The sequence below is a fragment of the Podarcis bocagei genome, assembly GCF_964188305.1.
Source record: "Podarcis bocagei genome assembly, chromosome: 10".
Lineage (NCBI taxonomy): Eukaryota > Metazoa > Chordata > Lepidosauria > Squamata > Lacertidae > Podarcis > Podarcis bocagei.
This window is the reverse complement of record NC_138135.1, coordinates 761267-787681: the sequence shown is the minus strand read 5'-3', so window position 1 is coordinate 787681 and position 26415 is coordinate 761267. Positions and strand designations below refer to the sequence as shown.

At 44.9% G+C, this 26415-nt stretch overlaps 2 protein-coding genes and 1 long non-coding RNA gene across 11 annotated transcripts in view; 2 read left to right on the top strand and 1 right to left on the bottom strand.

The window, feature by feature from the left end:
• The window catches only part of LOC308595559 (uncharacterized protein), a 149389-nt gene extending 144409 nt beyond the window's left edge, over nucleotides 1-4980 (top strand). For all 6 annotated transcript variants that reach the window (XM_081209909.1, XM_081209910.1, XM_081209911.1 and 3 more), the window contains one exon: nucleotides 466-4980. In XM_081209909.1, the coding sequence (XP_081066035.1) occupies nucleotides 1150-3936 (2787 nt within the window). In that variant the 5' untranslated portion in view covers nucleotides 466-1149 and the 3' untranslated portion in view covers nucleotides 3937-4980. The remainder of the gene's footprint in view (nucleotides 1-465) is intronic.
• Nucleotides 1-26415, top strand: part of LOC308595582 (uncharacterized protein) — a 163288-nt gene that overhangs the window by 57469 nt on the left and 79404 nt on the right. The window contains exons 1-2 of one of the 4 annotated variants that reach the window (XM_081209986.1): nucleotides 18819-18979; nucleotides 19887-20059. The exons of 2 other annotated variants lie outside the window; for them this stretch is intronic. The gene's annotated coding sequence lies outside the window, so the exon portion shown is untranslated. Of the gene's footprint in view, nucleotides 1-18818; nucleotides 18980-19886; nucleotides 20060-26415 lie in introns of those variants that run through there. One more of the 4 variants, XM_081209988.1, reaches the window with a different exon arrangement.
• Nucleotides 6546-7550, bottom strand: LOC308595863. The gene is made up of 2 exons (XR_014012142.1): nucleotides 6901-7550; nucleotides 6546-6863 (listed from the first exon to the last, which is right to left on the bottom strand). It is a non-coding gene; the product is annotated as an uncharacterized lncRNA (long non-coding RNA).

Sequence of the window (26415 nt, the reverse complement as noted above, 5' to 3'; positions counted from 1 at the left end):
GGGAGGTCCATCTCCAAGAACAGGAGCTTCCCTGAGCACCCATTCAGCTGACCCCAAGCACCAAGCCTTGTCACTAGTTCTCTGACTGACCCAGACCACAGTCCCTGGAAGAGATGTAGGCCTGGGTCTCCCAAAATAATCCATATGGACCTCCTGAGGTCAGTGGGACTGTGCAGGTGATTCATGAAGATCTAGAGGTGTAAACGGGGGCAACCACTTGATTTGAAAGGCAGTCCCACAGGACAACAGTATTCCAAGATCATGCTGTGTTATTAAAGATGATTGAGGATCTTGAAAGGTTCCTGATGCATTACTACCATTAGACATCATACCATTTTCATTTCCTAAAAATTGGGAACATAGGTAGGACATGGGAGAATGTCAGAGATGTTGAAATAAGAGAAGGTGCTAATGGCGGTTGATGTGTTCTCTTTCCCTTTGTTCTCTTCCTTGAAACCCAAACAGGATTTGCTTTCTGCCCACTCTGAAAAAGGTGATGGAGAAGACAGAATTGCGGGGGACAGGGCACCTTTCGTTTCATTAGGAATAGCCATTAAAATGTGTGAAATGTGGAATATGCATCACTGAATGAGCACACATAGTTCACATCAACGAACACAAAAAGGAAAGAAGCCATTCAAAGGTATGTAGTGCGGAAAGAGCTTCTCTTTCAACTGAAAACTTAGAACACACCAGCGGACTCACACAGAGAGAAAACGTTTTAAGTGCAGGGAGTGTGGGAAGAATTTCAGTCAGAGTGGAAACCTTAAATTGCACAAAGGGACTCACACAGGGGGAAAACCATATGAATGTATGGTGTGTGGAAAGAACATTAATAATAGTGGAAGCCTTAGAAGATATCAACGGATTCACACAGGGGAGAAACCGTTTAAATGCATGGAGTGTGGAAAGAGCTTCAGTCAGAGTGCACAACTTAGATCACATCAATGGACTCACACAGGGGAGGAACCATATAAATGTACTGAGTGTGGAAAGAGCTTTAGTGATATTGGAAGCCTTAGAAAACATCAACGGACTCACACAGGGGAGAAACCATTTAAATGTATCGAGTGTTGAAAGAGCTTCAGTCGGAGTGGAAACCTTAGAAATCATCAACAGACTCACACAGGGGAGAAACCATTTGAATGCATGGAGTGTGGAAAGAGCTTTAGTGAAAATGGAAGCCTTAGGAACCATCAATGGACTCACACAGGGGAGAAACCATATAAATGTCTGGAGTGTGGAAAGGAATTCAGTCAGAGTGGAGATCTTAGAAGACATCAACGGACTCACACAGGGGAGAAACCATTTAAATGCATGGAGTGTGGAAAGGAATTCAGTCAGAGTGGAAGCCTTAGAACACATCAACAGACTCACACAGGGGAGAAACCATTTAAATGTATCGCGTGTGGAAAGAGCTTCAGTCGGAGTGGAAACCTTAGAAAACATCAACGGACTCACACAGGGGAGAAACCATTTAAATGTATCGAGTGTGGAAAGAGCTTTAGTGAAAATGGAAGCCTTAGGAAACATCAATGGACTCACACAGGGGAGAAACCATATAAATGTCTGGAGTGTGGAAAGAGTTTTAGTGATCGTAGAAGCCTTAGATCACATCAACGGACTCACACAGGGGAGAAACCATTTAAATGTATCGAGTGTGGAAAGAGCTTTAGTGAAAATGGAAAGCTTAGGAACCATCAACGTACTCACACAGGGGAGAAACCATTTAAATGTATCGAGTGTGGAAAGAGCTTTAGTGAAAATGGAAAGCTTAGAAGACATCAACGGACTCACACAGGGGAGAAACCATTTAAATGTATCGAGTGTGGAAAGAGCTTTAGTGAAAATGGAAGCCTTAGGAAACATCAATGGACTCACACAGGGGAGAAAACATTTCAATGTATGGAGTGTGGAAAGAGCTTCAGTCAGAGTGGATACCTTAGAACACATCAACGGACTCACACATGGGAGAAACCATTTAAATGTATCGAGTGTGGAAAGAGCTTCAGTCAGAGTGGAAGCCTTAGAACACATCAACGGACTCACACAGGGGAGAAACCATATAAATGTATCGAGTGTGGAAAGAGCTTTAGTGATATTGGAAGCCTTAGAACACATCAACGGACTCACACAGGGGAGAAACCATTTAAATGTATCGAGTGTGGAAAGGAATTCAGTCAGAGTGGAGATCTTAGAAGACATCAACGGACTCACACAGGGGAGAAACCATATGAATGTGTGGAGTATGGAAAGAGCTTCAGTCTGAGTGGAAACCTTAGAACACATCAACAGACTCACATAGGGGAGAAACCATTAAAATATATCGAGTGTGGAAAGAGTTTTAGTGATCGTGGAAGCCTTAGATCACATCAACGGACTCACACAGGGGAGAAACCATTTAAATGTATCGAGTGTGGAAAGAGCTTTAGTAAAAATGGAACGCTTAGGAACCATCAACGGACTCACACAGGGGAGAAACCATTTAAATGTATCGAGTGTGGAAAGAGCTTTAGTGAAAATGGAAGGCTTAGGAACCATCAATGGACTCACACAGGGGAGAAACCATATAAATGTATAGAGTGCGGAAAGAGCTTCAGTGATAGTGGATGTCTTAGAAGACATCAACGGACTCACACAGGGGAGAAACCATTTAAATGCATGGAGTGTGGAAAGAGCTTCAGTCAGAGTGGAGACCTTAGAAATCATCAACGGACTCACACAGGGGAGAAACCATTTAAATGCATGGAGTGTGGAAAGGAATTCAGTCAGAGTAGAGAGCTGAGAAGACATCAACGGACTCACACAGGGGAGAAACCATATGAATGTGTGGAGTGTGGAAAGAGCTTCAGTCTGAGTGGAAACCTTAGAACACATCAACAGACTCACACAGGGGAGAAACCATTTAAATGTATCGAGTGTGGAAAGAGTTTTAGTGATCGTGGAAGCCTTAGATCACATCAACGGACTCACACAGGGGAGAAACCATTTAAATGTATCGAGTGTGGAAAGAGCTTTAGTAAAAATGGAACGCTTAGGAACCATCAACGGACTCACACAGGGGAGAAACCATTTAAATGTATCGAGTGTGGAAAGAGCTTTAGTAAAAATGGAACGCTTAGGAACCATCAACGGACTCACACAGGGGAGAAACCATATAAATGTATAGAGTGCGGAAAGAGCTTCAGTGATAGTGGATGTCTTAGAAGACATCAACGGACTCACACAGGGGAGAAACCATTTAAATGCATGGAGTGTGGAAAGAGCTTCAGTCAGAGTGGAGACCTTAGAAATCATCAACGGACTCACACAGGGGAGAAACCATTTAAATGCATGGAGTGTGGAAAGGAATTCAGTCAGAGTAGAGAGCTGAGAAGACATCAACGGACTCACACAGGGGAGAAACCATATGAATGTGTGGAGTGTGGAAAGAGCTTCAGTCTGAGTGGAAACCTTAGAACACATCAACAGACTCACACAGGGGAGAAACCATTTAAATGTATCGAGTGTGGAAAGAGTTTTAGTGATCGTGGAAGCCTTAGATCACATCAACGGACTCACACAGGGGAGAAACCATTTAAATGTATCGAGTGTGGAAAGAGCTTTAGTGATAGTGGATGTCTTAGAAGACATCAACGGACTCACACAGGGGAGAAACCATATAAATGTATAGAGTGCGGAAAGAGCTTCAGTGATAGTGGATGTCTTAGAAGACATCAACGGACTCACACAGGGGAGAAACCATTTAAATGCATGGAGTGTGGAAAGAGCTTCAGTCAGAGTGGAGACCTTAGAAATCATCAACGGACTCACACAGGGGAGAAACCATTTCAATGTATCGAGTGTGGAAAGAGCTTTAGTAACAGAGGATGCCTTAGAACACATCAACGGACTCACACAGGGGAGAAACCAGATACCGTATTTTTCGCCCCATAGGACGCACCTAGTTTTTTTTCGGGGGGGGGGGAATAAAGAAAAAATAATTTTTTCCTCTGCTGGCTTCCCCCGACCCCAGCCCCCAGAACAGGCTGCTGCCTGCAAGCCTTGCGAACATGGTGCGCAAGGCTTGTGGACATCTGCCCGAAGCACGGGGCGGGCTCTGCAGCGTGCCCCATGATTCGGGCTGCAGGCTGCCGCTCGCAAGCCTTGCGAACCCGGTGGGAGCTGCCGCTGGCCCCGCGAAGCTTGCCGATAGCTTCCTGAAGCCTGGAGAGCGAGAGGGGTCGGTGCACACAGATGCCTCTCGCTCTCCAGGCTTCAGCGAAAGCCTGCATTCGCCCCATAGGACGCACGCACATTTCCCCTTCATTTTTGGAGGGGAAAAATGTGTCCTATAGGCCGACAAACGTGGTGAGCTCCCGTTGCTTGGTCACTGTTCCTGCCGACCTAGCAGTTTGAAATCATGTCAAATTGCAAGTAGATAAATAGGTACCGCTCTGATGGGAAGGTAAACGGCGCTTCTATGCGCTGCTCTGGTTCGCCAGAAGCGGCTTAGTCCTGCTGGCCACATGACCCAGAAGCTGTAGCCCGGCTCCCTCGGCCAATAAAGTGAGATGAGCACCGCAACCCCAGAGTCGTCTTTGACTGGACCTAATGGTCAGGGGTCCCTTTACCTTTACCTTTATTTAAGGAACATCTAGGGACTCTCACATGGGAGAACCCATTTAGATGTATGGAGTGTGGGACGTCTTCCTCTCAGAGTCCACTCTGAGCAATGAACTCAGCAGGAAATCATTCCTACAAGCATGAGGTATATGTGAAGTTCTGGTGTTTATATATAAAAAATTCCTTCCAGTAGCACCTTAAAGACCAACTAGGTTAGTTCTTGGTATGAGCTTTCGTGTGCATGTGTATCTGAAGAAGTGTGCATGCACACGAAAGCTCATACCAAGAACTAACCTAGTTGGTCTTTAAGGTGCTACTGGAAGGAATTTTTTTTGTTTTGACTATGGTAGACCAACACGGCTACCTATCTGTAACTGGTGTTTATATGTAAAACTATAATAATGAAATCAGGCAACATCTCACAATGGTGAGTATAATTTTAGATGAAAGTACCTTTGGTTTTTGCACCATACTCTGTCATTCTGCCACCGCATGATCTCCCAGCACTGCTTCTTCACCAGAACTTTTTCGCTGCCTCCTGCCCTGCGCGTTCTGAAGAAAACTTGAAATACTGAAATTGAATGGGGGATTTCCCCCCCAGCCTAATTTCAAGAGGGGGAAGGAGGGGCTGCGGGTATCAGAGAAGTCTCCTGGGGGCCCCATCTTCGCTCATGAAACCCATGGGGCAACCCCAGAGCTCCTGCTCATTCTGGGGTTTGAGGAAGATAGTATTTTTCCATAGTCCCAGAATTTTTGATTCAATCATGCTTCTCAGGAGTTTTCCCACCAGAGGACCACAGTGCTGTAGTGTGTTCCCACCATTTCAGAACACCATTTCAGATAAAACCACAGCGGACTTTGCCACCAAACTCTGCCAATTTGTCCTTACCCACAACAACTTCAAATTCAGTGATGACCTGTTCCTTCAGATCAGCGGCACAGCAATGGGCACCCGCATGGCCCCACAGTATTCCAACATCTTCATGGCAGATTTAGAACAATGTTTCCTAAACTCCTACCCACTCAAACCTCTCTTGTACCTGCGATACATTGATGATATTTTTATCATTTGGACACATGGTCAACATACCCTGGACACCTTCCACCAGAAATTCAATGATTTCATCCCACAATCAACCTAACAATGAATCAATCTATGCAAGAAATACATTTTTTTGACACTACTATAAAAATACAGGATGGGCGCATAGACACCACCTTATACCGTAAACCAACTGACTGACAAACATATCTACATGCCTCTAGCTACCATCCCAAACATACCAAACAGTCCATTGTATATAGCCAGGCACTACGTTACAGCCGTATCTGTTCCAATTCTACAGGCAGAGACTCTCACCTAAGAGATCTACAGCAAACCTTTTTAGAACTAAAATACCCAGCAGATGAAGTTAGACAACAGATCAACAGAGCCAGACTGATACCCAGAGAGAACTTGCTGCAAGACAGACCCAAAAAAGAAAATAACAGAACACCTCTAGTCATCACATACAGCTCCCAAGTTAAAACAGTACAACGCATCATCAGAGATCTACAACCTCTCCTGGACAATGACAGTTCTCTTTCTCAAGCTCTGGGAGGAAGACCTTTCATTGCCTACAGACAGCCACCCAATCTCAAACAACTCCTAACCCACAATAATACTACAACCAGACTTAACACGGACACTGGCACCAGAGCCTGCAATAAACCCAGATGCCAACTTTGCTGCCACATACACCCGGACAACACCATTACTGGCCCCAACAACATCACACATACCGTCTCAGGACTATTTAATTGCTCATCGTCTAACATTGTATATGCCATCAAATGCCAACAGTGTCCTTCAGCTCTCTATATTGGACAAACAGGCCAAACCTTACGCCAAAGAATAAACGGACATAAATCTGACATCAAGAATCACAAGACAGAGACACCAGTAGGAGAACACTTCAATCTCCCAGGACATTCTATACAAGATCTCAAAGTAGCTGTTTTACTACAAAGGAATTTCAGAAATAGACTGGAAAGAGAAGCTGCTGAATTGCAACTCATTACCAAACTTAAAACCATGGAGAGACCTGGTCTGAACAAAGACATTGGATTCTTATCTCACTATACATGACAAAGCCATTTTTCACCTTCTCACCCCTTGCTTTTTCCTGTAAGACCTATTGCAGTCGTTTAGAGTCGTCAACAGGCTCATCACAGCTATCTGCCAATCACCCATTCCCACCACTCTTCTGAGTAATACCCTCCCCACCTTCTCACTATATAGAAGGATCTGGCAACTTCTGTTTCAGTGTATCTGAAGAAGTGTGCATGCACACGAAAGCTCATACCAAGAACTAACTTAGTTGGTCTTTAAGGTGCTACTGGAAGGAATTTTTTTTGTTTTGACTACGGAGAAGACCTTCAGAAAGGGACTGAAGGAGAATCAAGAGCCTCAGGATCTGGACCACTAAGTTTTATACCTACACCTTTGGGTTCTGATGAGCCTGAGAAAGTGATACCACCGCCAAAGGGAGAATAGAACTATCTCAACATGTCTCTGCAACTACTAAGTTGGAACATTCATGGTTTTAATTCCCCTGAGAAAAGGAAGAAGATTTTTCATTTATTAAAAAAGGAACAATTAGACTTAATTTGCCTACAGGAAACACATGTGATTAGGCTCCATAGGAAAGTTTTAATCAATAAGAGACTGGGTCAAGAATTTATTTCATCTGATAGAGTGAAGAAGAGAGGAGTTGCTATCTATGCCAAAGAAAGCCTATCACCAAAATTTCTTTTTAAAGATGAGCAATGAAGAATTTTGGCAATTGAAATTCCAATACAAGGAGAAAATTTTTTGATTTTGGGAATTTATGCACCAAATGAGGGGAAGTCGGAATTTTACAAGAAGTTGCATGAGACAATGCTGGATTATGTGGACTATAATAACATCATTATTGTCAGGGGTTTAGGAGCAGAGGCAAGGGCAAGGGAGGAAACAGAGAGCGAAGGGGAGGAGGCAGAAGAAAAGATGAGTGATGACGACGACCCGAGATCTCCGAGTCTTTCCAGTGAATCAGAGGATTCACAGAAAGGAGCACCAGTGGCCAGGGCAAGGGGGGAGTCTAGGGGGGCACCCCAGGAAGATAGAGCCAGAGGGGACTCAGAGGAGAGCAGTTGGAAATCGGGACCAGCGTCACCGCCAGAGAGCAGGGAAGAGGAAAGGAGCCAGGGGGCAAGCGCTGGCAGCTCACCACAGGAGGGAGGGCACGAGTCAGGAGTGGCCACACCTCCATCGGGGAGCGAAGAAACGGTTAAGTGGAAAGTGGAAGGTTGGGCGCGCGCGCCAAGTTCAAATGCAGAGGAAGGCGGCGCAGTAAGCAGCCCGGAAAGGGAGCCAGGTCCTAAAGCCCGGCGCAAGGAGACAGGAGGGTCCGGGGGGTCAGCGTCAGAAGAATCCCGGAAGGAAGAGACCCCGGGGGTAGAGGGACCCAGAGGAGGACAGTCAGGTGGAAAAGGTGGAGCCGGGATAGGATATTAAGTTGGTGCACACGGGGCGGAGACTCAGACGGAGCTTCGCCGATCTAGCTACTAGACGTAGAGTTGCACGCAGCAGCGTGAGAATGGAAACTGTAACTCAATAAAGACTTTTACTTAATGATCGCTGGCTAGCGTGATCCTCTGTGAGCTAGGATCTTCAAGCAGCTCTGACAATTATGATGGGTGAAATGAATGGGGTGGTATCTACGAATATGGATAAAGCGCAAAGTCAAAGCATAACAAAAGAGGGCAGGCTACTAAAAACTTTTTTTGAACTAACTGACAACATGGATCTGATTGACATTTGGAGAACAAAAAACCCCTTAGGAAGAGAAGGGACATTCTTCTCTGAAGCCAAAATGACACGGACAAGAACTGACCAAATATGGATAACTAGAGGATTGGCTCCCAAGACTAGAAAGGTGGAAATCTGCCCAAAAACCTGCTCCGACCATAATGCAGTAAAGATGGAAATGAGATTAAATTTAACTGGCTCCTTCAGATGGAATATGAATGACACCTTATTAAGAGACCAAGAGATTGTCAAGAAGGCCCCAAAGAACCTGCGGGACTACTTTGAAGTAAACTTGAAAACCACAGTGGAAAAAAGAATAATCTGGGATGCAAGTAAAGCGGTGATGAGGGGGTTTCTGATACAACAGAATGCAATAAAAAAGAGAACCCAAAATGAGAAAAAAGACAGAATTTTGGAGAAAATAAAAGAAGGAGAGAAAAAATTAAGATTGAAACCAAAGTCACAGGAGATTCTAAGAGAAATTAAATTATATCAAGTACAATATATGAAATTGATAAATCAGGAAGTCAAATGGAAAATCAAACAAATGAGACAAAAGACCTTTGAATCGGCTAATAAATGTGGAAAACTGCTAGCATGGCAGTTGAAAAAAGACAGAAGTTGAACACGGTTACCAATCTTGAGATTGAGGGGAGAAATATCCAAATCCTGTGGAGATTAGAAAATGCTTCCAGAGATACTTCAAACAACTTTATACCCAGGGGCCGCAGAAAGAGACGGATATAGACCAATTTTTAAGAACTAATGGATTACAAAAACTATCTCAAGAAAACAAGACAATATTGAACCATAAGATAACGGAACAGGAGATTGAAGGTGCCATTCAGAACATGCAACTGGGCAAGTCTCCAGGGCCGGATGGGTTAACCTCCAAGTATTATAAGACTTTGAAAGACTATTTAATTCAACCATTAAAGGAGGTGTGCAACGAGATTATGGAGGGGAAGAAGGCACCGGAGTCATGGAAAGAAGCTTTCATCACACTTATACCAAAATCTGAAGCTGAAAAGACACAACTCAAGAACTACCGTCCCATTTCCCTTTTAAATGTGGATTATAAATTTTTTGCACATATTTTAGCTAACAGATTAAAAAGAGTGTTAAATGAAGTGATCCATAAAGACCAGGCAGGCTTCCTCCCAGGCAGACATTTGTCTGACAATACAAGGAACATTATTGATATTTTGGAGTTATTGCAAACGAACACTAACACAAGAGCAGTTTTGATTTTTATTGATGCGGAGAAGGCCTTTGACAATATCTCTTGGAATTTTATGAAGAAAAATCTTAAGGGAATGGGAGTGGGACGGGGGTTTGAAAATGGTATAGACGCAATCTATTCAGAACAAAAAGCAAAATTGATAGTTAATAACGTGGTGTCAGAAGAGTTTAAAATTGAAAAAGGAACACGACAGGGTTGCCCTATCTCTCCATTGCTATTTATTTCGGCCCTGGAGGTGCTCCTGAACATGATTAGGAGGGACCGGTTGATTAAAGGAATCCAGGTCGGAGCTAAACAATATAAACTCAGGGCCTTTGCAGATGACCTGGTTTTGACATTACAGGAGCCAGAATCTAGTACGAAAAGAGTTTTAGAACTGATTCAAGAATTTGGTCAGGTGGCAGGATTTAAATTAAACAAGCAAAAAACTAAGGTTTTGGAGAAAAATTTGACAACAATGGAAAAAGAAAGGTTTCAGAAGGAGACAGATTTAAATGTGGTGAAGAAAGTGAAATATCTAGGGATTAATATGACGGCCAAAAATTTGAATTTATTTAAAGATAATTATGAAAAATGTTGGTCAGAGGTTAAAAAAGATTTAGAAATTTGGTCAAAATTGAAGCTTTCCTTGTTGGGTTGAATTGCTGCCATAAAGATGAATGTACTGCCAAAAATGCTGTTTTTGTTTCAAACTTTGCAGATTGTGGACAGGATGGACTGTTTCAAGGGGTGGCAGAGAGACATTTCTAAGTTTGTCTGGCAGGGCAAAAAGCCCAGAATAAAATTTAAAATATTGACTGATGCTAAAGAAAGAGGGGGGTTTGCCCTGCCAGACATAATAATAATAATAATAATAATAATAATAATAATAATAATAATAATAATAATAATAATAATAATATATTATTTGTACCCCGCCCATCTGGCTGGGTTTCCCCAGCCACTCTGGGCGGCTTCCAACAAAGATAAAAAATACACTAAAATGTCACATATTAAGAACTTCCCTGAACAGGGCTGCCTTCAGATGTCTCCTGAATGTCAGGTAGTTGTTTATCGCTTTGACATCTGATGGGAGGGCGTTCCACAGGACGGGCGCCACTACCGAGAAGTTGACATGAAATTGTATTATGAATCAGCAGCATTCTGCTGGTTGAAAGACTGGCTACTTCTGGAGAACACTGACATTTTGGATTTGGAAGGGTTTAACAATGCGTTTGGGTGGTATGCATATCTGTGGTACGACAAGGTTACAATTCATAGAGCATTCAAGAACCATATTGTCAGGAAAGCAGTGTTTAATGTCTGGATAAGATATAAAGATTTATTAGAAAACAAGACCCCAAGGTGGCTATCACCCATGGAAGCTAAGGCTCTGAAAAGACTCAATATGGAGGCCAAGTGGCCGAAATATTGGGAGATATTAGAACAAAATGGAGACACATTGAGATTGCAGAGTTTTGAGAAATTAAAAGATAAAGTGCAAGATTGGCTACATTATTATCAAATTAGAGAGGTTTTTAATATGGATAAAAAAATAGGCTTCCAGGTGGAAAAATCGAAATTAGAAACAGAATTGTTAGAACCTAAAACTAAGGTACTTTCAAGAATGTATAACTTGCTGTTAAAATGGAACACTCAGGATGAAACGGTCAAATCAGCTATGATAAAGTGGGCGCAAGACATTGGTTATAACATTATGTTGCTGACTGAGAACAGTTATGGACCACCGGTGTGAAATTTACGGCATGTAATGCCTTAAAAGAAAATATTATGAAAATGATATATAGGTGGTACATGACACCAGTCAAGCTTGCAAAAGTATATCATTTGCCTGATAATAAATGTTGGAAATGTAGAGAAAATGAGGGAACATTCTTTCACCTTTGGTGGACGTGCCCAAAGGTCAAGGTTTTCTGGGAAATGATCTACAATGAACTGAAAAAGGTATTTAAATATACCTTCCCTAAGAAACCAGAGGCCTTCCTTTTGGGCATTGTCGGCCGATTGGTGCCAAAGAAGGACAGAACTTTCTTTATGTATGCAACAACAGCAGCAAGAATACTCATCGCAAAGTACTGGAAGACACAAGATTTACCCACCCTGGAAGAATGGCAGATGCAACTGATAGACTACATGGAATTGGCAGAAATGACTGGCAGAATCCGAGACCTGGGAGAAGAGTTAGTAGAAGAGGACTGGAAGAAGTTCAAAGACTACCTGCAAAAACATTGCAAAGTGTTTGAATGTTAAAATGATGTTCAGACTATAAAGATAATATGGCATTAGTGACATATTTGAAAGGAATATGTAAAAAATGTTTTAAAAGAATAAGGGTGAAAAAGAATTGAATAATATTATGTCAAATTTAAACTAAATGGCACAAAGGGATTAAGTTATAAAGAACAGGTAAAAATGGACTTACAAGGAAAGGAAAATTGGAGACATAATAGGTAGGAAAGTATAAATATAGAATAAGATTTGAAAGAAGGTAAGGTACTGCTGAATATGAGTGTGTTAAAGAAAAGGGAGGTGTGAGGAAGTCAGGAAAGAAGGTTATAAAAATAATAAGTAAAAAATTGGATTTTCATGTTTTTTCTGTTTTTCTGTTTTTCTTTTATTTACTTTTTGTATGTTTTTTTGCTGTATTTTTCTGTTTCTGTTTGAATGTGATAATGTTTTCTTTTTTCTGGTTGATTATAAAGTTAGTTTTATTATTTAAAATTTCAATAAATATCTTTAAAAAATAAATAAATCCTTGGGCACGTCCACCAAAGGTGAAAGAATGTACCTTCAGTTTCTTTACATTTCCAGCATTTATTATCGGGCAAATGATAAATTTTTGCAAGCTTGACTGGGGTCATGTACCACCTATAAATCATTTTCATAATATTCTCTCTTAGGGCATTACATGCCGTAAACGTCATACCTGTGGTCCATAACTGTTCCCAGTCAGCAAACATAATATTATGTCCAACATCTTGTGCCCATTTAATCATAGCAGATTTCACCATTTCATCCTGAGTATTCCATTTCAACACCAAGTTATACATCTTTGACAAAATCTTAGTTTTGGGTTCTAACAGTTCTGTTTCTAATTTTGATTTTTCCACCTGGAAGCCAATGTTCTTTTTTCCCCTTAAATAATATTTATTAAAGTTTCAAGTAGTACAAAAGATAAAAAGAAAAAAGAACAAAAAAGAAAATTTCCCCCTTTATAATCCAAAATTTCAATAACTTTCTTCCAGAACTTCCCCTCACCTCCCCTTCTTGTATTCCATGTCCAAATATTTATCCAACAAGTTCTTATCCCTAAATTTTTAGCCTTAATTTGTTATCATATTTAATTCAGTTTACATATCAACTTTTAACTTATATACATAAATCATTTATACTTAAAAATTTTTTTTTCTAAGGTCAACCCAGTTTCCCTTCCACGGATTCCCCATTTTTATACTAATAACAACACAAAATTAAAAAAAATCAAACAACCTTTGGATTTCCAAACGCCACCCTCCCTTCCCCGGTTTCGATCCCAGAACCATTGTCCATTGCCTTTTCAGAGCTTTCGCTTCCATCGGTGACAACCACCTTGGGGTTTTATTTTCCAATAAATCCTTGTATCTTATCCAAACATTAAACAATGCTTTCCTGACAATATGATTTTTGAATGCTTTATGTGCTTTGACCTTATCATACCATAAATATGCATGCCATCCAAATACGTTGTTAAAGCCTTCTAGATCCAAAATGTCAGTATTTTCAAGAAGTAGCCATTCTTTCAACCAGCAAAAAGCTGCTGATTCATAGTAAAGTTTAAAGTCTGGCAGGGCAAATCCACCTCTTTCCTTTGCATCAGTTAATATCTTAAATTTTATTCTGGGCTTCTTGCCCTGCCAGACAAATCTAGAGATATCTCTCTGCCACTTCTTGAAACAGTCCATCTTGTCCACAGTTTGCAATGTCTGAAACAAAAACAACATTCTAGGCAATACATTCATTTTTATCACAGCAATACGACGCAACAGTGAAAGCTTCAAATTTGACAAAATTTCTAAATCTTTTTTAACCTCTGACCAACATTTTTCATAATTATCTTTAAATAAATTCAAATTTTTGGCTGTCATATTAATCCCCAAGTATTTCACTTTCTTAACCACAGTCAGGCCTGTCTCATTCTGAAACCTCTCTCTTTCAATTGGTGTTAAATTTTTCTCTAAAACCTTAGTTTTTAGCTTGTTCAGTTTAAATCCTGCCACTTGACCAAATTCTTGAATTAATTCTAAAACCCTTTTAGTACTAGATTCTGGCTCCTGTAACGTCAATCATCTGCAAATGCTCTCAGTTTGTACTGTTTGGCTCCGACCTGTATACCTTTAACCAACCGGTCCCTTCTAATCATATTCAGCAGAACCTCCTGGACCGATATGAAAAGCAGTGGGGAGATTGGGCACCCCTGTCGTGTCCCTTTTTCTATCTTAAATTCTTCCGTCACCACATTATTTACAATTAATTTAGCCTTTTGTTCAGAGTATATTGCACCTATACCATTTTCAAAACCTTGGCCTACCCCCATCCCCTGTAGGTTCTTCTTCATGAAACTCCAAGAGATATTGTCAAAAGCTTTGTCCACATCCACAAATTTCAGAACTGCTTTAGTGTTTATATTCACTTCTAGTTTTTCCAAAATATCAATTATGTTCCTCAAATTATCAGACAAGTGTCTTCCCGGGAGAAAGCCCGCTTGGTCTTTATGAATCTCTTCCATCAATACAAAGAGCTTCAGTTTCAATGCAAGCCTTAGAAGACATCATCGGACTCACACAGGGGAGAAACCATTTAAATGTATGGAGTTTGGAAGGAGCTTCAGTCCGAGTGGAACCCTTGATTTACATCAACAAACTCCCACATGAGAGAAACCCTATAAATGTCAAGTAGACAGAGGTTCAGTCCTAGTGGAAGTCCTACATCCACAGACTCATGGACAGGAAGAACTTTAACAGTTGACACCCTACAAACCCATCAACCCTCAAAGAGGAGAAGCTGTTTAAAGGGAAAGATTGCAGAAAGTGCTTTAGTTATAATGGAGTGTTTAAGGAACATCTAAGGACTCAGAGGGGAGAACCCATTTAGATGTATGGAGTGTGGGACATGTTCCTTTCAGAGTCCACTCTTTTGTTCACAGCAATGAACTCAGCAGGAAATCCATCTTAAAAGCATGTCATGTATTTGAGGTTCTGCTCTTTATATGTAAAACTGTATAGTAATGAAATAATGAAGGTAACGTCTCACTCTAGTGAGTATAATTTTAGATGTAAGGTACCTTTTGATAGTGAGGGGGAGTTGGTGAATCTGGATTTCTGGGATGCTCATTTGCCTGGAAGCAGCTGGCAGAAAGCTTTTCTTCGTGAAGCCCCTACAGATTTCGAGTTGCTGACTTCACTCCCAGACGACAGGAAGCGAAAGACACACCTCCATTGCCCTGTGTCCTTCCAGCCCCTTTCCTCCCTTGCTCCCTTCTGCAGGTTTGTGTGCCTGACTTGGATATCCTGTGTGCTGTATTCTTCTATTGCTGAAACTGGATTTGCTCTCAGGAGCTACGTTTTGTGCCTCACTGGGGACCCAGTGAGAACTGTATGCTTTAAAAGCTCAGTAAAGTATTACTGAAGAAGTCCTGCTGCCTCTGTGTGTGTTTTTGACCTCAGTGTGGGACTTGCTCTGCACGTGGCCCCTACCCTGCTGCTACTTGGCCCATGCCCTGGAGTTGCTCTACTCAAGCATGCAAGACGTTTTTTGCACCAAACTCTGTCATCCCCCCCCCCACCGCATGATCTCCAAGCACTGCTTCTTCACCCAAACTTCATCCCTGCCTCCTAAGCATTCTGAAGAAAACTGATAATACTGTAAGTTAATGGGTGATTTCCCCCCAAGCCTAATTGCAAAAGGGGAAAGGAGGGGCTGCAGGGACCAGGGAAGTTTCCTGATGGGCCCATCTTCACTCTTGAACCCCATGGGGCTGTTAGAATCTTCTTTTCTTTGGTGCAGAGTATGGCAAACGATCCCATCAACCTCTGATGCTGCATTCCATGGGTCTAAAAAACCACCAGCTCTGCTACGATGTTGTTAGAATTAAGCCTTATCAGAGGAATTGGCCACTCTCCAGGCACCCGGCTTAATTCCTTGTTGACCTCCCCGGTCTGCAACTCCCGGCAAGATCAGGCGAGATCTTCTATCGGCGATCCTCCTCAAACGTGAGAAGAACACACCACTTCCCCTCCTCCCTGCCATTTCCCAGGGAGGGGAAAGAGACAGACAGAAATGTATTTACATGCCTTTTATTTCTGTCCTTCAGCAGTACAGAGAAACATGTCTGTACTCTCTTAACACCAACAGCAGAGAGAGATAACTCCTCCCCTGTACTTCCAGCACAGGTCAGATGACACTCTGAGCTAACATAGACTGCCCTTTTGTTCCCACGGTACAGCCACAAGCATCAACATCCTGTTTGGCTTTCCAGCCATCTGGTGCTCGCTGCTGCATTGGTTGTTTTTCATAACAGGGGCAACCCCAGAGCTCCTCCTTATTCTGGGGTTTGGGGAAGGTAGTATTTTTCCATAGTCCCGGAAGTTTTTATTCAGTCATGCTGCTAGGGAGTTTTCCTACCAGAGGCCCACAGTTCCTACTGCTATCATACTGATTTTACTGTTGTTTCTGCTTTTGCTGTCATGGAACAGCTGGGTGCGGGGGGGGGGAGGCACCAGTTGGGGGACCTACAAGGGAAGAAGGCTTAGATCCTGGGGACTTGTGGGGGGATGGCAGTGAGCAGAGAGAGGGAGGAAAGGGAGCAGACCGGGAGGGGAGGTGTTGCAAGCTGAGGAGGAAACAGGGTTTGGTGAGCAGGAAGAGGCTGGAGCAGAGAGCAGTTTAGGCTCAGAGAGGGGAGAGGAGGGGGCCAGGAGACCCAGAGGAGGCCGGCTGCTGAAGCATCCAGGGAGACTCCCCCTCCTGCTGTGACCAGCTCCCCTCTCCCCTGGTCTCCCAGAGCACACACAGAAATCCAATTCAGACCCATGAGCCTGTACATTATATTAATGGGTGTAGGGTTTTTTTGTCGCAACATGCATCACTTCAATCTCATTGACAATGAACTGTATTTTCGGCCCATTCAGCCCGTTTGGAGAAGTCCCTTTGGAGCTCCTAGCTATCTCTCTCCTTGCAATCTCTCTTTCTTTGCTCCGGTTGGCTGGACTCCTCCCTTTATTCCGCAGGGACCCGCAGGCTCAGCCCGACGAGCTGGGGGACTGAGCAGCCTCGCACCTAGATTTTTCTGTAACACCCCCCCCCCCAAGAAAGGCTCAACATCCACGCCCCTGGGTGCCTGTGGCCAGCCCAGACCCTGGAGCATCTGCATCTCTGCCCCAGCTTGAAAGTTAGGGGCTGCAGTGCTGGCGAACCTTATCTCCCCCTCCCCGTCCAGACAGAGGAATGGCCTTGTGGGGTTGGACAAGAGAGTCCCATCTGGGTGGTGTGGAGGGGGCAGTGCGGGGGCTTCAAACTGTAAAGTAGGGAGGGCCCTCCTGAGTCATCTAGTTGAACCCCCAGCATAGCAGGAATCTCAGCTAAGCATCCCAGGCAGGGGGCCATCCAAGCTCCCCCCACCCCACCCAAGGAAGGCACTCTCCCCACTGGCTGTGCCAGACTGCCCTCTCAATGGCCCCTCCTGGCACACTTTCCTGTGGCCAACGACTCTTCCCCAGGGAGGGCATCTGAACAAGAGACCACCCCCCTGTAGGGTGCTGTGTTGATGTCCGCCAGGCGGAGGAAAAGCAAAGCAGCTGCGCATTGGCACCGAGGGCTCCCAGACTTCAGCCAGTGCCCTCCAGGTGTTCTGAGTGCAGGCATCGTGCTGGCTGGCACTGAGGGGAACTGCAGGCCAACCTGCCTCGGGGGCACCTGCGTGGAGATGGCGGTGCCAGGGAGAAGAGCAGCAGGTTCAGCCAGAGGCTCCTAAAGGCTCTGCCCAGTTTCTTGGCGTGGAAGATGTGACCAGCCAGCAGGGGCTGGGGCTGCAGCAGGGGGCTGGCCCCTGTTACCCAAGGTAAAGGACCCCTGGACGGTCAAGTCCAGCCAAAGGCGACTATGGGGACTTACTTCTGAGTAAGCGTGCATCAGATGGAACGGCGTAGGGGTTACTCCTAAGTAAGCGTGCATCAGGCAGGGCTGCAGAGTGGTGCTTCCCAAAGCAGCCAGTTTGCACATCTCATGGGATTTAATGTCTTGCCATTATAAATGCACGGGGATAAGTGCATTTATAGAGACACATTTCCACAAAAAGACCCAAACTCCGGCATGTGGCCGCAGGTGATACAACAGGAGCCTTTCTGCAAATGGCCTTTGCAACACAACTCACTGGGTGGTAACAAAGTACACACATTTGCCTCTTTGCAACGTAGCCCCGTTTCCTCAATGAATCCACCCATTTCAGTAAAACCTGAGCTGAAATAGTAAGGAGAGCAAAACAGCAGCCCTGTCTGACCCCCGTCAGCCCCCAGACTCCCCCAGTCACGTGGCAGGAGATTTATCCTGAGCCCCCCCCCCCGTGAGACGGGTATGACATCATGGATGATCCAGTGATGATTCTGATGATCCATTGATGATCCACATGATCCAAGCAGACTGGGCGAAAGAGCAGATCTCTAGGCCTGAATGAAACGAGTCTGCGATGATGGATTCTGGAGTCCAGAAATCCTCCCTTTCCAGTGATCTCTCAGGCTGGCCAGGAAAAGGCAGCGAGCAGGAATCCTCAGGCATCCCGACGGACAGACAGACCTGTCATGTTGCCAAAACACGAACTCGGAGTCTGATCTGATTTAAATGCACAACTCATTTTGTGACTTCGCTGTTGGATTGTCGGGATCAGCCCCTCCCCCCTCTCCTGATCCCCACAAGGAAGACGGGGGGGGGAATTTCCTCTCCTCCTTCTCCCCCCCCCCCCGCTCAAAACCTTCCCTCCCCTCCCGGCACATCCTTCTCTCATCCCGCCCACACAATCCCAAATCACACCCCTAATACATTGCTGCTCCTCCTCCTCTTCCTCCTCCTCCAATCCGGCTTCGCTCCGGAAATGAGGGGGGAGCCCCCCTCCCAACCTGCCTGCTTCTCCCGCAAGTGGAGCGTCCACTCCGGATTGCTCCTCTGCCCCATAGCTGGGAGGGGGGCGCTTTCTGAAAGGGGAGGGAGGAGGCAGGGGACCCCCCCCGTGGATGTTGCAGGAAAGGAGGATCGGGAGCGAGGAGAAAGAGGTAAAGGGGTCGCGGGGGGGCGGAGAGGGGGGGAAAGGACCCAGAGACCCCCGCCTGCTCCCCAAATCGCCTTCCGTGGGGCCTGGATCCCGGCACGCCTGCTGCCAAGGGGGCTTTCATCGCAGGGCGGACCCCTCGCCCCGTTTCCCAGGCTCCGCGCGTCCCATGAAAGGGTTAAGGGGCGCGATAGACGCCTGGATAGAGACCCCCCACTAGTCCCTCCCTTGCTTTTGTTGGGGGGGGGCTGCGAATGGAGAGGTGGGGCGCGCAGGGTGTGGGGTGAGCCGGACCAAGGGAGCCTCTGGATGCAGGGGAGACTCAGGGAGAAAGAGAGGGGGTCATGGAAGGGGGGAGCATCCTCGGGTCAGGGAAGGGCAGCATTGGCAGGGTGGGGAGGAGATAGGAAGACCAGTCTCTGGGAGGGAGGGCGTCTCCATTGTGGGCCTCCAGAGAGGCCGCCTTGGCCTCTCTCTCCCACCTAGGAATTGGCCACCCCTTCAAGGCGGCCAGAGAGGGATCCCTGGAAAGTGGGGGTCCTGTCCTCCCACCCCTTCTTTCCTGCAATCTCCATCCTCCTTCCACCCCATAATCCCCTGCCCTGTCCAGACGCAGCGCTTCTGCCCAGTCCAACCTCTGGTCCCCTGGAGAGGAGAGGAAATCCCGAGAGGAAGGGGGGAGGGGGGAGGCCTTCTCAGAAGCGGCTCTTGGTTTCCGCAATCCCACCCAGGAAGCAGCCAGAAACCTTTTCCTCTCTCTCAGGCTTCCATCTTTATTGTCTTTTCCACTGAGGATGAGGATAATGTACACCTGTCATCAGAAACAGGGGTGCAGAGTCCATGGAATGGCTCTCAGGATTGATACAGAAGTTGCACCTCAAAAGCATTTCTGTTCCTCTTATTCTTTGTAGGCAATGTCAGAGTGACTGACAAGCTGAGATACAATCATTCATCATCCGATGACAGCGACTGCATGAATCTTCCCAGTCAAAGGACCCATTTTCATGATAGACATTGCCTGAGGCTGGAGGCTCTACACACCGGGTGTGCCTGTGCAGGCCAAAGACTGCCAGTATTAGCACAGGTGAGGTGTGTGTCATTCCCAAATTTACAGACTGTATATAAATGAGAGTTTGTGGGTGGGATTATATTTTACAGCAACCCTGTGATTTTTCTCCACCCATAACATTTCGTGAGCTGATATTGCAGTACGAATTCCAAATTAACTACAAAAAATCACATGATAATAATAATAATAATAGTACAGTGGTATCTCGGGTTAAGAACTGAATTTGTTCTGCAGGTCCGTTCTTAACCTGAAACTGTTCTTAACCTGAAGCACCACTTTAGCTAATGGGGCCTCCTGCTGCCGCCGTGTGATTTCTGTTCTCATCCTGAAGCAAACTTCTTAACAAAAGGTACTATTTCTGGGTGAGCAGAGACTGTAACCTGAAGCGTCTGTAACACGAGGTACCACTGTAGAAGTTATAGTATTCGTCCCCAGCCACTCTGGGCAGCTTAGAGTACATATAGGTAAAGGTAAAGGGACCCCTGACCATTAGGTCCAGTCATGGCCGACTCTGGGGTTACGGCGCTCATCTCACTTTATTGGCTGAGGGAACCCGCGTACAGCTTCCGGGTCATGTGGCCAGCATGACTAAGCCGCTTCTGGCAAAACAGAGCAGCGCATGGAAAAGCCGTTTACCGTCCCGGCGGTACAGTACATATACAAGACAGTAAAACATCAAATATTACAAACCTCCTGATACAGCTGTCTTCTAAATGTCAGATGGTTGCCTACTTCCTTGCCCATAGAAGGGAGGGCATTCCATGGGGCAGGAGGCCCTCTGCCTGGTTCCCTGGAACTTCACTTCTAACAGCAAGGGAACCAGCAGAAGACCCTCGGAGGAGGACCTCACTGTCCGGACCGAGTGATGGGGGTGAAGATGGTCCTTCAGGTCCACAGGGCCAAGGCAGGGGCCAAAACAGCACTCAAGTAAGAAACAGACAAGTAGAGTAGAGTAATATCAGAATATGAAGTGGGAGCAGGCGCATTTCAATACTGTAATTCATATATAATGCAATGTCAGAGTAACCCTGGGACTAGATAACAAGCCTCCAGGTGGACGTGCCCCACCTGCCCTTCACGTTCCTCTTCTGCACGGGCAGAATCTGCCTTCTGGACTGTGGGATTCACGGTTGTTCTCCTCCTCTCCATCCACCAGGGCTTGACTTCAGGTGCAGCAGAATTCCCCACCCAGCCCATCAACGATTTGAGACCCATCAGCTTTCCTCACCTGGTTGAACCCCTGTTGCATGCTGACAGCTTCTGGAAGCCACAGGTGAGAGCTGAGTGCAGGGTGGGGACCAAGGGTGGAAAAATGACCCCAGGAGGTGCAGGACATGCCCCCCACCAAAGGAACTACTGCTCCCCAACACCCCATGACATCTAGATTCAGGTAGGTAGCCGTGTTGGTCTGACGCAGTTGAAATAAAAAATTTAAAAATAGTCCAGTAGCACCTTAGAGACCAACTATGTTTGTTCTAGATATAAGCTTTCGTGTGCATGCGCACTTCTTCAGATACACTGAAACAGATGTCACCAGAGCCTTGTATATCGTGGGAGGGTGGGTTGGGGTTTTTCTCAGAAGGTACTCCTACTACCATCTCCTACTACCCTTCACTATATGAAGAAGTTTGCATGCACACAAAAGGTTATACCTAGAACAAACTTAGTTGTTCCCTAAGTTGCTGTTGTTGTTTTTTAGTCGATTAGTCGTGTCCAACTCTTCGTGACCCCCTGGACCAGAGCACGCCAGGCACTCCTGTCTTCCACTGCCTCCCTCATGCTGGTAGCTTCGAGAACACTGTCCCACCATCTCGTCCTCCGTCGTCCCCTTCTCCTTGTGCCCTCCAACTTTCCCAACATCAGGGTCTTTTCCAGGGAGTCTTCTCTTCTCAGGCGGTGGCCAAAGTCTTGGAGCCTCAGCTTCAGGATCTCTCCTTCCAGTGAGCACTCAGGGCTCATTTCCTTAAGAATGGATACGTTTGATCTTCTTGCAGTCCATGGGACTCTCAAGAGTCCCCTCCAGCACCAGAATTCAAAAGCATCAATTCTTTGGCGATCAGCCTTCTTTAGGGTCCAGCTCTCACTTCCATACATCACTACTGGGAAAACCATGGCTTTAACTATACGGACCTTTCTTGGCAAGGTGATGTCTCTGGTTTTAAAGATGCTGTCTAGGTTTGTCATTACTTTTCTCCCAAGACCCTAAGTTGCTACTGGACTATTTTTGTTATTTTTTTTACTTCAACTGTGTCAGACCAATATGTCTACCTACCATTAAGTACAGTTATCTCCTCGCCTTGAATATCCTGCTTTTCAGCGCCAGATTAGGATAGTCCTCTGTCAGAAGACAAGCACAGGATCAGGCAGCACATCATCATTATAAAGAACCATTGGGTGGGTGTTTCCGTCTGGGATTCCCATTTGCCAGCTGCTCTCCTTCTGCTTCTCCTGTTCTCTCCATGCAATGCAAGGCATGTAGACAGAGGTCCATCTCCAAGAACAGGAGCTTCCCTGAGCACCCATTCAGCTGACCCCAAGCACCAAGCCTTGTCACTAGTTCTCTGACTGACCCAGACCACAGTCCCTGGAAGAGATGAAGGCCTGGGTCTCCCAAAATCGTCCGTATGGACCTCCTGAGGTCAGCGGGACTGTGCAGGGGATTCATGACGAACTAGAGGTGGAAATGGGGGGCAATCCCTTGATTTGAAAAGCAGTCCCACAGGACAACAGTATTCTAAGATCATGCTGTGTTATTAAAGATGATTGAGGATTATGAAAGGTTGCTGATGCATTACTACCATTTGACATCATACCATTTTCATTTCCTAAAAATTGGGAACATGGGGAGGACATGGGAGAATGTAGGAGATGTTGAAATAGGAGAAGGTGCTAATGGTCGTTGATGTATCCTTTTTTGTGTGTGTGTTCTTTTTCCTGAAGCCCAAACAGGATTTCCTTTCTGCCCACTCTGAAAAAGGTGATGGAGGAGACAGAATTGCAGAGGACAGGGCACCTTTCATTTCATTAGGAATAGCCATTAAAATGTGTGAAATGTGGAATATGCTTCACTGAATGAGCACACATAGTTCACATCAACGAACACAAAAAGGAAAGAACCCATTTAAAGGTATGGAGTGCGGAAAGAGCTTCTGTATCAATGCAAAACTTAGAACACACCAGCGGACTCACACAGGGGAAAAACTATATTTATGTATGGAGTGTGGAAAGAGCTTTAATGAAAGTGGAAGCCTTAGAAGACATCAACGGACTCACACAGGGGAGAAACCATTTCAATGTATGGAGTGTGAAATGAGTTTTAATGATAGTGGAAGCCTTAGACAACATCAACGGACTCACACAGGGGAGAAACCATTTCAATGCATTGAGTGTGGAAAGAGATTCAGTCAGAGTGGACACCTTAGACAACATCAACGGACTCACACAGGGGAGAAACCATTTCAATGCATTGAGTGTGGAAAGAGATTCAGTCAGATTGGACCCCTTAGACAACATCAACGGACTCACACAGGGGAGAAACCATTTCAGTGTATGGAGTGTGAAAAGAGTTTTAGTAATAGCGGAAGCCTTAGAAGACATCAACAGACTCACACAGGGGTGAAACCATATAAATGTATAGAATGTGGAAAAAGCTTCAGTCAGAATGCAGACCTTAAAAAACATCAACGGATTCACACAGGGGAGAAACCATTTAAATGCATGGACTGTGGAAAGAGCTTCAGTTGGAGTGGAGAGCTTAGATCACATCAACGGACTCACACAGGGGAGAAACCATATAAATGTATGGAGTGTGGAAAGAGCTTCGGTCAGAGTGAACACCTTAGAAATCATCAACGGATTCACACAGGGGAGAAACCATATGAATGTGTGGAGTGTGGAAAGAGCTTCGGTCGGAGTGGAGAGCTTAGAAGACATCAACAGACTCACACAGGGGAGAAACCATATAAATGTATGGAGTGTGGAAAGAGCTTTAAAGAAAGTGGAAACCTTAGAAGACATCAACGGACTCACACAGGGGAGAAACCATTTAAATGCATGGAGTGTGGAAAGAGCTTCAGTCAGAATGCAGACCTTAGAAATCATCAACGGTCTCACACAGGGGAGAAACCATTTAAATGCATGGAGTGTGGAATGAGCTTTAATGAAAGTGGAAGCCTTAGAAGACATCAACAGACTCACACAGGGGAGAAACCATTTAAATGCATGGAGTGTGGAAAGAGCTTCAGTCAGAGTGCACACCTTAGAAATCATCAACGGATTCACACAGGGGAGAAACCATTTAAATGCATGGAGTGTGGAAAGAGCTTCACTCAGAGTGAAGAGCTTAGATCACATCAACGGACTCACACAGGGGAGAAACCATATAAATGTATGGAGTGTGGAAAGAGCTTTAAAGAAAGTGGAAACCTTAGAAGACATCAACGGACTCATACAGGGGAGAAACCATTTAAATGCATGGAGTGTGGAAAGAGCTTCAGTCAGAGTACACACCTTAGAAATCATCAACGGACTCACACAGGGGAGAAACCATTTAAATGCATGGAGTGTGGAAAGTGTTGGCTATTTGCAGTATGGTAGCGCTGCAGAGAGCTTGCTGGGGAGACCATGCAGTTAAAAAAAGGACTCAAAAATAACTTAAACAAGGTTTTAATTACAAAAACAAAAACTCCTTATACACTAAATACATCAACAAACAAACCAGACCCAACCACCAACCCATCTGCCAGGGTAATGGGAGAGCTGGGTGCTGCTCCTTATATACTACACCCAATTGTCAACACAGCTTAATCAATACAACTCAGCAGCACCTGCTATGTTTCACAGCTGTAAAGCTGGGTCTCGTTATCTTGCTCTGGCCCTTGCTCTGGCCCCTTAAAGACATACACATCGGGTGGAACAATGATGAACCTTTACATTTAAAGTAACCATTCAAGATTTCCCCTGTGGTTCATCATTGTGGAACAAAAACATAAAGCATATTTTGTACATGTCTTTCATGTGTAACCTTTGGAAGTGCTTTTGTAAAAATGTCTGCAATTTGATTGTCACCTGGAACATATTCAAATACAACCATTTTGTCAGCAATTAGTTTCTTTACAAACTGTAAACGTAATCTTAAGACTCTAGTGCACTGCGTATTGGTCTCTGAACACAGGATAGCGAGTCCACTCTGGGAATCAAGGTAAATTTTTACTGGTAGTGTTACTTGCATCTGTAGGTCTGCGAATACCTGCAGTTACCATTCCACATGACGAGTGGCCTGAACACATGCACATAATTCACTCTCTGCTGTGGAGAGACAAATAATCGTTTGTGTCTGGGACTTCCATTCAAATGGACAAGCGTTATAACAAAACACCATACCAGACACCCCCTTCAATTATTTTGTACCACTGCATGAGATGCATCGCAGAAAATTTCAAAACCTTTGTCAATACTTGATGTAAACTGCAACCTATAATGTTTGGTATGTTTAAGGTACATCACCTCTCTCTTAAGAGCAGAGAAATATTGTGTAGTGGGCTTTTCCACAAATTTTGCCAGAAAGTGAAAAGCATAAGTTATATCTGGTCTTGAGATTCTTTGAATAAAATTTAGCTTGCCTATAGCAGAACGATACAAAGTTTTGTTAGGAAATGGCTTATCTTCACCTGTAAAGGTGAAACCACACACCATAGGCGTTTGCTTCCCATTTGCATTTTCTAAACATAGCATTTCAACAAGGTCATCAATTTTTGCAGTTTGATGAACCAGGAAAGATCCATTTTTGCCTTTCTCAATTTGCATGGATAAGTAATTTTTAGCTATGCCTAATTCGACCACTGAGGGACGCGGGTGGCGCTGTGGGTAAAAGCCTCAGCGCCTAGGGCTTGCCGATCGAAAGGCCGGCGGTTCGAATCCCTGCGGCGGGGTGCGCTCCTGTTGCTCAGTCCCAGCGCCTGCCAACCTAGCAGTTCGAAAGCACGGCAAAGTGCAAGTACATAAATAGGGACCGCTTACTGGCGGGAAGGTAAACGGCGTTTCCGTGTGCTGCGCTGGCTCGCCAGATGCAGCTTTGTCACGCTGGCCACGTGACCCGGAAGTGTCTCCGGACAGCGCTGGCCCCCGGCCTCTTGAGTGAGATGGGCGCACAACCCCAGAGTCTGTCAAGACTGACCTGTACGGGCAGGGGTACCTTTACCTTTACCTTTAATTCCACCACATCAAATTTCTTCTGTAACTGTGTTACTACCTGTTCATATTCCTGTTTAGTTTTTGTAGAAATTAACACGTCATCTACATACACACATATTTTTGCTACAGAGTTTACCCTTTCCTTTATAAACACACAATTGTCTGCCTTTCCTTGTGAA